The sequence below is a fragment of the Cervus canadensis genome, chromosome 21 (genome assembly GCF_019320065.1).
Source record: "Cervus canadensis isolate Bull #8, Minnesota chromosome 21, ASM1932006v1, whole genome shotgun sequence".
NCBI classification, from domain to species: Eukaryota; Metazoa; Chordata; class Mammalia; order Artiodactyla; family Cervidae; genus Cervus; species Cervus canadensis.
The window spans coordinates 30,803,104-30,820,255 of record NC_057406.1 but is presented as its reverse complement, the minus strand read 5'-3'; the positions used below and the strand labels follow the sequence as shown (position 1 = coordinate 30,820,255).

At 38.2% G+C, this 17,152-nt stretch overlaps 1 protein-coding gene across 1 annotated transcript in view; it reads left to right on the top strand.

Annotated features, from left to right (window-relative positions):
• Positions 1 to 16,771, top strand: part of ST8SIA1 (ST8 alpha-N-acetyl-neuraminide alpha-2,8-sialyltransferase 1) — a 172,986-nt gene extending 156,215 nt beyond the window's left edge. The window contains exon 5 of the mRNA XM_043440287.1: positions 12,035 to 16,771. Coding sequence (XP_043296222.1) covers positions 12,035 to 12,521 — 487 coding nt within the window. The 3' untranslated portion in view covers positions 12,522 to 16,771. The remainder of the gene's footprint in view (positions 1 to 12,034) is intronic.
• Positions 16,772 to 17,152: the final 381 nt, after the last annotated feature.

Below are 17,152 nucleotides of genomic sequence, written 5' to 3'. Positions count from 1 at the left end.
GACCACACCACTGCTTTCAGTGACCATAACTTTTCAGTGTTCTTTTCAATCAGCAAGGTCAGCTTCTCCTTCCTCTCCTGTAGCTCTGGGGGTAACACCCTCATCATCTTCCTCACAGAGTGATGAGTGCTAATTAGTCTCCATTTTCCCTTATGAGTAAAGTCTCAACCTTGATTGGCAGTGAAGAGGAACTAAAAAGCTTCTTGATAAGGATGAAAGAGGAGAATGAAAAAGCTGGCTTAAAACTCAACTGAAAAAAAAACTAATAGCATGGCATCTAGTCTTAGCACTTCATGGCAAGTGGAAGGGTTAAAAGTGGAAACAGTGACAGACTTTATTGTTTTGGGCTCCAAATCACTGCAGACAGTGACTAGAGCTATGAGATTAAAAGCTGCTTGCTCCTTGGAAAAAAAGCTATGACCAACCTAGACAGCATATTAAAAAGCAGAGACATCACTTTTCTGACAAAGGTTGGTATAGTCAAAGCTATGGTTTTCCTAATAGTCATATACAGATGTGAGAGTTGGACCATAAAGAAGGCTGAACACCAAAAAATTGATGCTTTTGAAGCGTGGTGCTGAAGAAGACTCTTGAGAGTCCCTTGGACTGCAAGATCAAACCAGTTAATCCTAAAGGAAATCAACCCTGAATATTCATTGGAAGAACTGATGCTAAAGCTGAAGCTCCAATACTTTGGCCACCTGATAGGAAGAGCTGACTCATTGGAAAGATTGAGGGCAGGGGGAGAAGGGGACAGCAGAGGATGAGATGGTTGAATGGCGTCACTGACTCAATGGACATGCATTTGGGCAAACTTCAAGAGATAGTGAAGGACAGGGAAGCCTGGAGTGCTGCAGTCCCATGGGGTCACACAGAGTCGGACACAACTGAAGTGACTTAGCATGCACACACGTGCACCACACTAGCTTCATCTCTAGCTACTCCCAAGGTGCTAAAACTCCATCATATTAAGTTGTTTGCACTTCCCAGAACCCCCTCTCTCCCTCTGTTGCTTTGCCCATTTCTCTCAGGCAGAAATGCTCTTTTTTTTTTTTTTTTCAGTTTCATATACATAGCTAACTTCTGCTCAGTCTTCAAAATTCAGTTCAAATATATCCATCTCTTAAAGGCCTGTCCTAAATTTCTCTCTAAGAGGAACATCCTCTAGCAACATCCTCAGTTTAGGTTTAAAAGCTTCACCCTGAAAATATTTTTAAAGTTTGCCTTCTTAGGGCATATTTTATTTTATTTTTTTTCCATTTATTTTTATTAGTTGGAGGCTAATTACTTTACATTATTGTAGTGGGTTTTGTCATACATTGACATGAATCAGCCATGGATTTACATGTATTCCCCTTCCCTATCCCCCCTCCCACCTCCCTTTCTACCCAATCCCTCTGGGTCTTCCCAGTGCACCAGGCCCGAGCACTTAGGGCATATTTTAATATGTACTGTGTATGAAGAAAATAGCTTCTTATGATGTGTTGTTTACCATCTGGTAAAATATTTCCTGTGGAAGAGGCACCCCTGTAGGTTGAAAAGATCCAGAGGAGGAAGGTATTATAAATTAACAGAAAAATCAGTGTTCATTGACAGAGAAAAAGGAAGCAACAGCTGGTAAACAAACAGCTGCACAGAGATAGAAAAATGACAGCAACTATGACCATGGTAGTTGATCCAAAATATTAAAAAAAGCAAGTAAATAACACAAGGAAATGAGCTAACTTGCTAGAAAATTGCTGAAATGTTTGAACAGGAGGTTAACTAATAAGCAAAGTGTTCAAATAGAAATTATAGAGAAGAAAATTAGAACAAATATTCTATGTAAAAGAAGTGAACTTTTAAAGCAAAATATGTTTAAGAGATAAATTAACCTAAACACTTGTGACTCTTTTTGTAAATGTGGTTTCTATGGTACAGACATTATAATAGTATTAAAAACTTAGAATAATATTCCACCCTAGTCCCAGTTTATTGGTGTGTTGGAAAGAGGAAACTAAAAACTCACAATTGTTTTACTTTGCATTTATATGATTATTAAGATGCCTGACCTTTCAAAAGGAAATATCTAATAACACAACTAATGCATAAATATATTTATTGTCTAAATTTAGTGCAGCATTCCAGATAAGGCTGGACCTTCTACCTTCACCCCTAAACCCTCTACTCTCCCCAGATGCAACCATTGTTTTGAGTTTAATATATATCCTCGAAATGTTTTTCCATGCATTTACATACATATGTGAAAATACATATCTTTATCCTGTATGATAGTCCACTACAACAATTGCTATAGTAATTCTGCATCTTCTTTGTTTTTCATGTAACATTTTGTCTTGTAAATATTTCTGTTTTCACACAAACAGTGCTGTGTTATTAGAGAATTGCCTTATATACATAGAATGGGGGCTTCCCTGGTGGCTCAGTGGTAAAGAATCCACCTGCCAATACAGGAGATGTGGGTTCAGTTCCTCCAGAAGATCCCCTAGAGAAGGTAATTGCAACCCACTCCAGTATTCTTGCCTGGGCAATCGCATAGACAGAGGAGCCTGGAGGACTGCAGTCCGTGGGGTCACAAAAGAGTTGGACACGACTGAGCAACTAAATAACAACAACACTGCTTATAATGGACATACACTGTTTGTTTTGCCCATTTCCTGAGTGATGGACACTTAGGTTGTTTCTGATTTTCTGCATACTTCAGGAAACATTCATGAATATTAATTTGGTGCCATGTGTCAGGTAGCTTTCTTAGTGCTATGGATTTAGCAGTAAACAAAATCAAGTCCTTTTTGTATACATTCAAGAGGATACAAACAATTGAGAAAGAGATACATATATCAAAATATCATGCAGTGGTATCATGTAGCCTGCTGGGCTATAGCCCACGGGGTTGCAAAGAGTCAGACACAACTTTGCGACTGAGCATGCACACACGTGTTCTGGATTTTGGCATTCTCAGAGATAATGTACTAGTATCTCATTGTTATTTTAATTTGAATATCCCACTGCAAGGAGATCCAACCAGTCCATCCTAAAGGAGATCAGTCCTGGGTGTTCTTTGGAAGGACTGATGTTGAAGCTGAAACTCCAGTACTTTGGCCACTTGATGCAAAGAGCTACTCATTTGAAAAGACCCTGATGCTGGGAAAGATTGAGGGCAGGAGGAGAAGGGGACAACAGAGGATTAGATGGTTGGATGGCATCACCGACTCGATGGACATGAGTTTGAGTAAACTCCGGGAGTTGGTGATGGTCAGGGAGGCCTGGCACAGTGCGGTTCATGGGATCGCAAAGAGTTGGACACGACTGAACGACTGACCTGAACTGAATAATATTTTATGTGGAACCTCTTTTCATGTGCTTATTTGCCATCTGGTGAATTGTCAGTCTTTGGCCTATTTTTCAATTGAGTTGTTTGTTTTCTCCTTGTTGTGTTTTAAGAGTTCTTTGTATATTTTAGATAATAGCTCTTTGTCAGCTGTCTCTCTTGCTTATATTATCTCCCAGGCCGTAGCTTGTCTTCTCAGTCTCCTGACATTGTCTTTCACAGAGCAAAAGTTCTTAATTTTTATGAAGTCCAGCTTATCAATTATTTCTTTCATGGATTGTGCCTTTGGTGTTTTATTTAAAAAGTCATTGCCATACCCAAGGTCATCTAGATTTTCTGTTCTATTATCTTCTAGGAGTTTTATAGATTTTCTTTTTACATTTAGACTTATGTTGCATTTTGAGTTACTTTTGTGAAAGGTGTAAAGTCCATGTCTAGATTCCTTTTTTTTTGGCATGTAAATGTCCATTTGCCCCAGCCCCATTTGTTAAAAAGACTGTCTCTGTTCCACACTACCTTTGCTCCTTTGTCAAAGGCCTACTGTATTTCTGTGAGTCTATTTCTGGGTTCCCTCTTCTGTTACATTGATCTATTTATTCTTTTGCCAATTCCACACTATCTTGATTCCTATAGCTTTATAGTAAGGCTTGAAGTCAGATAGTGTCAGTCCTCCAACTTTATTCTTTTGTTTCTATATTGTATTCTCTCTTCTCAGGCTTTTGCCTCTCCATATTATCTTTAGAAATGATTTGTTGACAGCCACAAGAGAACTTGCTGGACTTTTGATTTGAGTTGCATTAAATCTATAAATCAAGTTCGGAAGAATTGGCATCTTGAGAATATTGAGTCTTCTTATTTGTGAACATGTAGTGTCTCTCCATTTACTTAGTTGCTTGATTTTTATTTAGCTCATTAGAGTTTTACAGTTTTCCTCACATAGATTTTGTACATATTTTGATAGGTTTCTGGCTAAGTATTTCATTTGGGGGGTTGCTAGTGTAAATTGTATTGTGTTTTTTACTTCAAAGTTCACTTGTTACTGGTGCATAGGAAAGCAATCCTGCAACCTTGCTATAATCACTTATTAGTCCCACCAGCTTCCGTTCTTTCAGATTTTTCATATGTGTCATCTGCGAAGACAGTTTTGCTTATTTCTTCCACATCTGTGTACTTTTTACTTGCTTTTCATATCTAATTGTATTAGCAGTGACTTCCAGGATAATGTTGAAAAGTAGTGGTGAGATCCTTGACTTGAAGATATCTTTGACTTGTTCCTGATTGTTAGTGGGGGAGCTTCCAATTTCTCACCAGGAAGTGTGATGTTAGGTGTAAGGTTTTTTGTAAATATTCTTTATCAAGCTGATGAATTTCACCTCTATCCATGAAGTTTAGCTATGGATTTTTAGAAGTTTATCTAGGCTTTTTTGGTTTAAATAAATAATTTTTCAGTTGGTTCTCTTATATATTCTAATAGATAATTATGTCATCTGTAAAAGCTGACAAATTTCCTCTTAAAATATGTTTTCTATGGAATCTGGTGCCATCACTTCATGGCAAATAGATGGGAAAACAATGGAAACAGTGAGAGACTTTATTTTGGGGGGCTCCAAAATCACTGAAAATTGTGACTGAAGTCATGAAATTAAAAGATGATTGTTCCTTGGAAGAAAAGCTGTGACCAACCTAAACAGCATATTAAAAAGCAGATTGCCAACAAAGGTCCATCTAGTCAAAGCTGTGGTTTTTCCAGTGGTCATGTATGGATATGAGAGTTGGACTATAAAGAAAACCAAGTGCTGAAGAGTTGATACTTTTGAACTGTGGTGTTGGAGAAGACTCTCAAGAGTCCCTTGGACTGCAAGGAGATCTAACCTGTCCATCCGAAAGGAAATCCGTCCTGAATGTTCATTGGAAGGAAGGACTGATGCTGAAGCTGAAACTCCAATACTTTGGCCACCTGATGTGAAGAACTGACTTATTGGAAAAGATCCTGATGCTGGGAAAGACTGAATGCAGGAGAAGGGAACAGCAGAGGATGAGATGGTTGGATGGCATCACTGACTTGATGGACATGAGTTTGAGTAAGCTCTGGGAGTTGGTATTGGACAGGGAAGCCTGGCGTGTTGAAGTCCATGGTGTCGCAGAGTCAGACACAACTGACCAGCTGAACTGACTGAACTGATGTGTATTTTTATTGTTGACTTCTCATTTTATACATTTTTGGTCAGATGATCTGGACTGAATGGTGGTAATTATTTTAATATATTTGTGTACACATATATATCATACTATATGTTTTCTTTTCTGACATAGTATCTGGTCATCTTAGGAAGTTTCTGTTCATGTTTAAAAATAGTAGTTTAAAATTAAAGACTTTAATTATGATCATGAATTTGTGAATATCTATCTGAATTTTAATTAATTTTACTATGTGTATTTTGAAACTATCTGGTTAGGTGCATAAAGTTTCTTGACTACTACTTTTTTGCATGGTATTGTTCTTTGGATTAATATACATTCATTTATGTTTTTAAAATTTATTTTATTGAAGTACAGTTGATGTCAGTGTTATATTAATTTTTGCTATGCAGCAGAGTGATTCAGTTGCACACATATATATTCTTTACTTCATATTTTTATGATTTAAAAACTTTAAATTCTAATTTTACCAAAATGTGTAGACAGTTTTCAAGATAAAATGATATGACAAAGCTTCATACAGAAAGCAGCAGTCTCCTGTCATATACTCCCTCAAGAAATGTTCCAAAGCCTTCAGCTTCTCTAGGTGATTTTTCTCTTGTCACCTTTTAAAGCCACATGATTAATTGTAATTTAAAATTTTTTCCATTACTGATTTCTTATGGAAAATTAAGATTTTTCTCTCTTAAAGTGCTCCTGACAGCACCACTTCCCCCCTTTACACTTATACTTTCCTGATCTCTCAATCCAGATATATCACAATCAAATCAATAGTCTGTGCTTACCTTAGTGTCTAAGTCCTGTTCACATCTGAGACCAAAAAAAAAAAAAATCTATTACAAATATTTAATACTCGGTTCAACTTTTAATGCTACTTCCCTGATAGCTCAGTTGGTAAAGAATCCACCTACAGTGCAGGAGACCCCGGTTTGATTCCTGGATTGGGAAGATCCGCTGGAGAAGGGATAGGCTACCCACTCCAGCATTCTTGGGCTTCCCTTGTGGCTCAGCTGGTAAAGAATCTGCCTACAATGTGTGAGACCAGGGTTTGATTCCTGGGTCAGGAAGATCCCCTGGAGAAGGGAAAGACTACCCACTCCAGTATTCTAGCCTGGAGAATTCCATGGATCACAAAGAGTCTGACATGACTGAGTGACTTTCACTTTCAACTTTTTTAATATTTCCCCAAAGTGAAAAAGACTTTTGATGCAACAGTCACTAATTCATCTCTAGACTCTCATTAGAGCCGCAAAGCTTCTTTCATTACTGCCAGCATGTAATCTATCAGGGGCTCTTTTTTGTTGTTGAGACATCCTTTTAGAAACTTTCTCTCACTAGAATCTGATTGATGACTTTCTCAGCCTGCTGTGTAAGCTGACTTTCTGGGGCTTTCCTTTACCGAATCCATCTGTTGTTATGTATGTTAATTACCAATAGCTCTTTCTTACTACCTAAATGTTCTCTTTCATTTTATAGCATCCCAATCTTAGTTCATGGGTGTGATAATGATTACTGTTTCTGAACAAATTATAGACTTTCAAGAGTCTTCTGATCTTGGCCTTTTCTGAGTTCTTTTTTTCTTCCATTCTGTTCTCTGACCCTCATGTTGAAGACTTCCCTTCAGCATCTTATCATCCTGAGTGTCTGTTCCTGTTTGGAGACAGGAAGCTCTGTGAGAGACTGGACCTGTCGAAGGTGGGCTTCACTCTCAGTTGAAGAAAATGTGGCAAGGTGGCTTTCTCTTGGGTGACTTTCAGATGTCATAATATATAGGTCTCTCTCTTGACCCATCAGTGTCAAACCTGGTATAAGCCTGGCTGTCAATATTGTATGAGTTGAAAAGAAGCCTCAGTTTCCTGTAGGCTGGGCCAGCTATCATCTCTGCACACAGCCAGTGCCCTTCCCTAGAGATCGACACTCTCTCCTCACTGCACACAGTGATAATTGGCCAGTGCAGGATTTTAGGGTTCAATGCACCTGCATGTTCCTGCTGCTCCATAATCTGAATAATAACCTTGTTGATTGTTCCAAGACACCTACCTTCTCCAGGGTCTCCTGCCTTAAGGCATAGGGCCTAGGTAACTTTTAGAGCAATGCTTGGCAAATTAGTTTACGTTCTGCTTTTTTCATGTAAGCTTTCTGTTTTCAGAAGTATTCCAGATGTGGGAATTCACTGAAGGTTTGCTTTCTTTTTTCTATTTTTTTAGAATAAATATAGATGTTTAAAAATATCTTTTCTCTCATTTCTAGAGATTTGCTGTAGGAGAGGAGAGCTGGACCTTTAATCTTCCCTGATCCTATTCAGTTTGCCTCTTGACTGGCAACCTGAAACTGAACATTTTGTGAATTTCAGTTCCCTCTAATTTTCTGTTTTTGTCCATTTTCGTGTTGGTGGCTTCCCTGGTGGCGTCAGGCAGTAAAAAAAAAAAAAAAAAAATCTACCTGCAATGCTGGAAACCCAGGTTTGGTCCCTGGGTCAGGAGGTTCCCCTCAAGAAGGGGATGGCTATCCAATTCAGTATTCTTGCCTGGAGATTCCATAAACAGAGGAGACCGGCGGTCTATGGTTCTTGGGGTCACAAAGAGTTGGACATGACTGAGCAACTTTCTTTCTTAATGTTTCACACTTTCTTTCATACTTTCTTTCACACTTTCTTTCATAATGTTATCAACATTAACATTCTATTTTTCATGTTGGCTGAAAATATTTTTTGGAGTCATTCCCTTTTTATTTCGGTTATCCTATTTTTCATGGCAAAGAAATTTCACATCTCAACATAATTTTGTCAGTATTTTTCTTTGGAAAAAGTACTTTGTAAATGATAAGAGTTAGATTGTTTTCTTTAGTTTTTCTTGTATTCTTTAATGTAGGCTTTAAATATTTATCCTATCTTAATTTTTTTTTGAAAATTTCTTGTCAAGTACAGATATGTTTCCCCTCAAATTTCCAAACTGCTAACTATCTTGACATAATAAGGAGAAGGAAATGGCAACCCACTCCAGTATTGTGGCCTGGAGAATCCCATGGACAGAAGAGCCTGGCAAGCCCTAGTCCTTGGGATTGCAAGGAGTCGAACCTGACCAAGTGACTAACACTTTATCTTGACATTGTCTATTAACTAATTTAAAAATTTTCATCAACTTTCTACTACCACATATTAAATTCATTTGTTACACGTGCTGTATTTCTATGCTTTGTGTTGTATTTTCTACTACATGTCCATATTCATGATATATTAATCATTTCAATGCTTAATGACTTATTGACTGGTCAGTTTCATTTTTCTCATTTTTCAGTTGTTATTTAATAGTTTTCCATTCATACAGTATACAGAAATTCTGAGCTATCCTGAAGAATGAGGTAGATAAAAATAATAAAATCCATAGTTTTTTTTTTAACCACACCAATAAAATTGGGAGTATAGTACATTCAAGATGCATGTTTTGGGTGGAGAGGGAGGTGGGAGGGGGGATCGGGATGGGGAATACATGTAACTCTATGGCTGATTCATATCAATGTATGACAAAACCCACTGAAATGATGTGAAGTAATTAGCCTCCAACTAATAAAAATTAAAAAAAAAAAAAAGATGCGTGTTTCTTTTCAAGGTTAAAACTCAAGGAAGGAAGACTACCTTCTTCGAGAACAATCAGTCAGCTTTAAGACAGGGAACACAAAATCAATTGCCCTGATTTTATTGGAGCTGTCTGTTATTCTCTTTAGTATGTAGTCCACTACAAAAATAGGGATAAATTCCAACCGCCAACAGAAGCCTATGGAATACAAACCATTCCGTACAGCAATGAGGAGGGAATGCAAGCAAGAAGGGAACGAGTAGGAGTGTACTGACTGCTCTAGAATGTTGATGATGAAGTGAGGAGACTAGAGGGGAGCTCTGGGAACAGCCTGAGCATGCAATGAGTTTTCTTGTATTAAGTTTGAACCATGTTTAGTAGATAACAGGGAATGATTCAATAGAGATGGAGAGTTTGACTGTTTTCACACCCCCAAACTAGGGGGTGTGAAACAGCCTGTTTCACAGTTTCTAAGAGAAACTTCTTCCTCTTAGAAATGCAACAAGGACAAAATTAGAAGATGTAAAGAAAGAGATGCCAGTAGATAGGTACAGAGAGTTAGATAGCTTACGTTGATGGTATTGATCTTCTGAATAACTATGGCCCCTGACACCTGCATCAGAATCAGCAGGGTGGGCTGGATAAAAATTCACCTCCCTGTGTGATTGTCATCAAAGTCTAGGAGTATGTGATACAAGTTATTCTAACTAAAGTTGGAGATCCAAAGTTCAAATTAAGTGGGAGGTAATCTGCAGGATATGTCTACATGATCGGGAAAGCATTGGTGAGCAGCAGATATGGGTGGGCAATGGAGGGAAAAAAAGAATTATTAGGCAGAGCCTATTGAAGTTGGAAGTAGGGATTTGTGTTGAAGAGGCTGGCCCAGCTCCACAATAGGGATCAGTGTGCTTCCATGGCTTATGGGGTAAAGTAATCACACCTAAAAACCCTGTTATCACTTCTCTATTTGTCAGGGCCCAGGAAAGGTTGCTAAGGCAGGCTGCTGAATCAAGGACATGAAGAAAACTTGAGCAATTTCCCTTCCTATAGGATTGAGAGACCTGCCTTTCTTGGCAGGCAGAGTTCGTAACACTGATTGCAACATAAAATCCTGTGGATTTGTGTATTCAGAATTTCAGTTTCACATATTTCTGATGAGCCCTGCCAACCTGTCAGACCAGACTTTCCTCTGCTAATATGGCTCAGTTCCATTCTCAGATGCTGCTCCTTTTTTTTTTCTTTTATAATTTCATGTATTTATTATACTTGACACCTTTCCTGCATATATATATGTCTTGACTTATATGTATACTTGTATGTATACACGTGCACTACCTCATTCTCTCTGATAGCTACATAGTATTCCCTAATTTGTTTTTTTTAATTAATTATTTTCATTGGAGGCTAATTACTTTACAATATTGTGGTGGTTTTTACTGTACATTAACATGAATCAGCCACAGGTGTACATGAGTCCCCCCATCCTGAACCTCCCTCCCACCTCCCTCTCTACCCCATCAGATGCTGCTGCATTACCTGCATGTAACCTGAGACAAATGACTTCCATGTGGAAGAACAAGAAGTTGCAAGGCCCTCCTCTCACTCATTGTCTTTTTTCACTTGATCTACATCGGTAATCTCTTAACTGGTCTCCAGGCCATCAGCTTCTTCCTTCCCCAGATCACCAGAGTCACCTTTCTTGACAAAGACTGAGAGCTAAACAAATGATGGAATATTTGTAAATCCAGGTAGTAAAGTGCTGTGCAAACTCACTTCTGTGAAGGTTCCCCATCATCAGAGTGCGGTCCAAACAAATAAGAGACACACAAGGGTCTCTGCAACACACCTCGTCTTCCACCACTGCCTCCACTAGTCATCCCTGCCTCGCTCATTGCAGAGACACAGAATCTTTATCACAGGATATTTATGATTGTTTCAGGACTCTGTGCACCCTTGCAATTGGTATCTTTTATAGTTTCGTGATTATTCTTCTTTTGTTCCCCTAAGGAAATGTATTTAAGTGCCATCCCCTCAATGTAGCTCTTTTTGGAACCCACTCTCCCAAGGCAGAATTATTTTTTCATCTGTATTCCATAGTACTTTTTACAACTGTCAACTGTTGTACTTAGAACATTAATGTTATTATATTATGTGCTTAATATATAATGTTAATATAATGTTATTATATTATATTATATTAATGTGCTCAGTTATATTTTTGTTTCTACAACTGGACTTGAATTTCTTGAGATCAAAAATTTTACTTCCCCAATGCCTGACACATAGGATGTCCACCGTAAGTTTTAACTGAATACATTTGAATCAGAAATCCTCCTATGTAATCCAAATTGAAAGAACATAGAAAAGTAGAGTTCTTTGGAGCTAGCAATATGAGCAGCTATCAGCAACCTTGTTTGATAGAAAGAAATCTTTCTTTTTCCATATATTATTATAGTTGTAGCATTCATTGATAAAGCTTCGTACCTGTAGAATCAGAGCATTTCAGTAGGAAGACTATCTCTGAAATGGTTCTTTTGATTTGCAGATGAAGAAAAAAAGTCCTGTGTTTATGTCTGCCCCACAGGTGGCTTTTATCAAGTCTATTCAGCAACCAACAACCTTTGTGAATTCATGAGTATTAAATCATTTTTATATTCCAGAGAAGTAAATTCTAAAAGAGAATAGCATTTCAGGTCAAACAGAATCTCATTAAGGAATCTTAACCTGAGTATAAGATGTTGGGGTGGGGGAAAGCCAGGCTACTTGATGAGAGATAATTGGTAAGTTCAAGGTGGATTTTAAATCAAAAGAAGTGCTTTTTTTGTTTTTTGCAGAGATGACATGCCTATCAGGGCATCCGAAGAACTGTAGAGTGGGTATTGATGAGTTACTTTTCCCCAGGTTTAATTGAGCCTCTTCTCTTTGATAGGTTTCAGAACCTGCTGTGGTCCAGAAAGACGTTTGTGGACCACATGAAGGTCTATAACCACAGTTACATCTACATGCCTGCCTTTTCTATGAAGACGGGGACAGAGCCATCCCTCCGGGTTTATTACACACTGTCAGATGTTGGTGCCAATCAGACAGTGCTCTTTGCCAACCCCAACTTTCTGCGTAGCATTGGGAAGTTCTGGAAAAGTAGGGGAATTCACGCCAAGCGCCTGTCCACAGGACTCTTTCTGGTGAGCGCAGCCCTGGGCCTCTGTGAAGAGGTGGCCATCTATGGCTTCTGGCCCTTCTCTGTGAATATGCATGAACAGCCCATCAGCCACCACTACTACGATAATGTCCTGCCCTTTTCTGGCTTTCATGCCATGCCGGAGGAATTTCTTCAACTCTGGTATCTTCATAAAATTGGTGCACTGAGAATGCAGTTGGACCCATGTGAGGACGCCTCACTCCAGCCCACTTCCTAGGGACTGTGGAAAAAGAAAGGACTGAGCCAGGGTATTTTTGTTAGGTTTTCTATGTAACTTCAAAAGGAAATGATCAGGTCATTTCATGGATTTGCATGGACCACTTGGGAAAAAATGACAACAGAAACCCAAGGGAAACTCTACTTTTACTGTTGGTTTGGAAGACAAAAAAAGAAGTGAACCACCCCATGAAATGTTTGGCGCATGGTGGATTTGCAACTAGTAACATGCTGATTAAATGATGTTGGTAAAGCACATTTACATGAGCAGGTCCAGTTCACAAATAAGACAAAACTCTAGTTATTGAAGTCGAGGAATTAAGGTAGATTAAATGAAATGCCAGAGTAGAAGTGTTAGTGGTTATCAACCTGAACTGACTTAGTTTAAAAAAAAAAGCTATCTTAATCAGACTAACATTAGAACTATAGGTTTTTAAAAAATTCTTACTTAATTTTGCCCTATTTAAGGGCATTGAGTAGGTGATGGGGTACATTTTTTAAAATCCCTTACTGAGTAATATGGATACAAAACGCTACAACTGATAATTGTAATTTGTTGAACCAAGTCTTTGTTAACTAGAGTTCCCCTCCCTTCTATTTAAAAAATTGTTAAATAAGAATTACTTCCTCCCCTTTTGTCAAGTCCACTTAGACAATGTGAAACATTGGTGAATTTAGATTGTGTTGATTCATTGTTAGGAGGACGAGTCACTTTCCCTCCTCAGAATTTAGGGCATAAACTCAGTTTTAGGTCTGCATTATGCAAGCCTATTTGCATTATTATTGTGTGTGCTCAGTCGCTCAGTTGTGTCCTACTCTCTGCAACCCCATGGACCATAGCCTGCCAGACTTCTCTGTCCATGGGATTTGGAGTGGGTTGTCATTTCCTATTTCACAGGATCTTCCTGACCCAGGGACCGAAACCCACATCCCTTGCTTATTATTTTAGTGCAAAAAACTACAAATGCAAGTGTATTATTTGTTTGCAAATTGGCATAATTGTCTTCATAATTTAATGTTCAGAGATGAAGTAAAGCACAATGACATCAAGCTTAGTCTCTGGAAGACAGACCGGAAGTACTTCCTTTTCCTTCTGCCATGGTAAATAGGTTCTCTCCAAGATGAAGCATATGCATGCACACATAAAAGCATGCATAGACTCATGTACACTCATACACACACTCAGACAAAGTTCATTCCTGTGCAGCTATGAAAGCAGAACCCATATGACCTGGGATAGCAGAAATCTGTAACTGGTGTTGGAGAGCTATGAATGCATTACGTACTACCTACCACACCTTGCTATGAGACAAACCAGCTTACTGGTTGCTGCTGTAATGCTCATACCAGCATGAGATGTGAGCCTTACCCCCAAATCACTCCAAATGAACAGAACTGTTTTAGTGTATGTGACTCCCCCCCACCAATATCTCATGAGTAAATCCTGTGTTGCATATGGTCATCAACACATGGTTCACACCAGTAAAGGGATGTGAGTTAGTAGTTGTTGATTCCCATAGTAACAGGACAGCTTAAAAGGCTCGTTACCTCAGCTTTGACACACCGCACCCAAACTCTGTTGACAGATTACAGGCAGTCAGATGTGTTTACATACAGAGAAAGGGAAAAACAACCTCACGTGGTCTTTGTGTTGGGGGATGTCTTAATCTAAAAGGAGACAGTACATTTCACTAACTTGATTCTTTTAAGTGTCACCAGAATGTAGGTAAACTGTACCCAAAAGTTCTGCTTCATTTTCCTTGGAAAAGACTTAGTATACAATGTAGACTCAACCAGGTGGCAGTGTGGGGTGGGTTCATTTAAATAATACCGAGATGACAAAACTGTTGGAAAAATTCTACATCATTGGGATGTGGTGGCGCTCAGTCGCTCAGTCGTGTCTGACTCCTTGCAACCCCATGGACTGTTGGCCGCCAGGCTTCTCTGTCCATGGACTTTTCCAGAAAAGAATACTGAAGTGGGTTGCCATTTCCTACTCCAGGGGATCTTCCTATCTAGGCAATTTCTAACTAAGATTTAATTTTGAGGTTATTATAGAGATCAACTGTTAAAATATGACTGGTGACATAACACAGATTCTGTTGATACTTAGAAAGTTAAGAATTTAAGAGTATTGATTCTGAGCAGATCCGATTTGCTTTTTTGATCCTATTTGGCAGCAAAAATGTAATGAGAATGTACTATGAGTGATTTGCATTAAATTTGCACGTCTGTGCAATCCTGAATATATTTCCTCTTTTGAGCTATTATTATTATTTAATAACTACCTGAAAAGGAATGCATTTTTACTATACATTTCATCAAAATATAAAAGGCCTAACAAAAATCACACATAAAAGTTAATAAAATAGATATCACTCAAATTAGTGCTTTAATTGTTGACATTGTTAAAATCAATAATTAAAGAACTCCATCGAACTCATGTGTCTTGGCTCCATTGAAGATATCTTCTGGAAATTTTGCATTTTGTAATTCCTAGGCTAGGTTTGTGCAAGAGATTTGTACAGTGGTTAGTTGTACATTTGGCGCCTCTGAAAGGCAAGCAAGTAGACAGAGAATAATTAGATCATGGCTTCTTAACTGGGGTGATTCTCCTCTCCTGTCTGGTGACATTTGCCAGTGTCTGCAGACTTCTTTGTGGGATCTTAGTTCCCCCACCAGAGATGGAACCCAGGCCCTTGGCAGTGAAAGCTCAGAGTCCTGACCACTGGATCACCAGGGAATTCTTAGGAGATATTTTTGATGGTCATGGTTTGGAGGGTGCTGCCAGCATCTAATGGATAGAGGCCAGGGGTCCTACTAAAGATCTACAATGCATAGAGCAGCCCCCCAACAAAGAATTACCCACGTGAAAATCCTAGTAGTGCCAAGGTTGAGAAACCCCAGATTAGACCAAAATGATATTTTGATTATTCCTTATTGTCTTCACTTACATGTTCATGTCATTCAAAGTATGACTACAATTTAATGAGAATGTTTTCTCAGAGTAGATTACAGCTTGGCATTATTTTATAGTGATAGTTCACAAGTATGCCATACAGATTTCCTTTCCTGTGGTTAGATAGATATATCTCAATCTAGGAGTTGAGAGTGTGTGTGCTTATGTGTGTGTACATGTGCTTATAGCATAAAGTTAGTATATCCATCCTTACTGGAATATATGTGTTCCTAAGTGAGGATCTTTCTAGAATTATCTTTCACAGTACTCTGGCATACTCTATTACTCTTAAGTTAAATTCTAAGTTCCCATTATTTTATTTTCTTGAAATTGAGACCTTCAGAATTGGGCCTCATTATTTGCCAAATTTGGTTGATTACATTTTAATGTTACTGACCCTTAAGATTCAGCTCAGAAGAGATTTGGGTTGCAGTAGACACATTTCATAAGAAAGTATTTCATCACTTTTGATGCACCTGCAAGGAGAAGGCATCATCCTCTAACATATTAGTCTAATTTTTAAGTTATATTTTAGTGGCAAAAATTAGGTTGCTCCATGGGGATAAATGAGGGAATGAAGAGACTGAAAATGAGTACCTGATGTGAATTTTTATTTTTATTAGCTCCAATTGGAGAACTGCACTGATGTTATGGATCATGAGTAAGAAAGACTTCTGTTTGATTTTAATTAGACTTTGGTCAAATTAAGATGCCTGAAGGATTAAGTCTTTCATAAGAAAGTAATTTTTTATATGAAAGATTTTTTATGGAAGAAGACCCTGGACACATGCTTTCTATAGTATTTGACCAACCATTTATACAGTATTGTGCATCTAAATTGAAAGTAACACAAGAAGTCAAGGAGTGCTTCCTGGATTTTGTTTCTGTATAGTTCACTTTTACTTATTTTAACAAGGGCAAATGATTCAAAATGATCCAGAGTGACAGATGTTCAAACAGTACTCTGTGTTTGGCTTTGTGATGTTTTATGCCCTTTTCTGGACTAAAAACCTTGTTTAGGTTAAATATAACTTGTACCTGCAGCAATGGGCAACCTGGCTTAAAAATCTATATGGAAAATAACTGGGGAAATCCTAGGATTCTGAATTTGCCAAAAGTATTCTAAGATTAGTCCAAAGCTTTACGGGAGTGTTAGTGATCATTTCAAATAGAAACAATAACCCATGACATTGTCAGCAACTCAGGTTTGTCATTTTATTATATACCACCTCCTGTTTCTCCGTTTGGAAAATCAGTCACCTAGGGTTTTCATTTCTATATTTAAAAATACTGATTGTATGAAAATTTTAACTGATAAACCCTTGTTAGGAGGGACCTAAAGAGGAAAAAAATAAGTCACAGTCCACGGAAAACTTCAGGAAATGCTTATTGGGTTGTATAAAACTTTCCCACCAAAATCAGGTAATATATGCTGTCAGTAGAATTTCAAAGATCAAACTCTAAGAGGACTTTTATGGGAGCTTTAGGAAGAGCATGTGGAGGAATAAGGCTTGAGAACAATACTGTGCTTTTTATTTCTTCGTTTTCCCAGTGTAGAGGTCTCCTCTGAGATGATCTGATTTTGGTGGGCACACATCAGGAATGGACATGGGCGGACAGTATGGAGGCACCTGAAACGTTGGTTAAGCCTCTTACAAAATGAACAGTGTGTG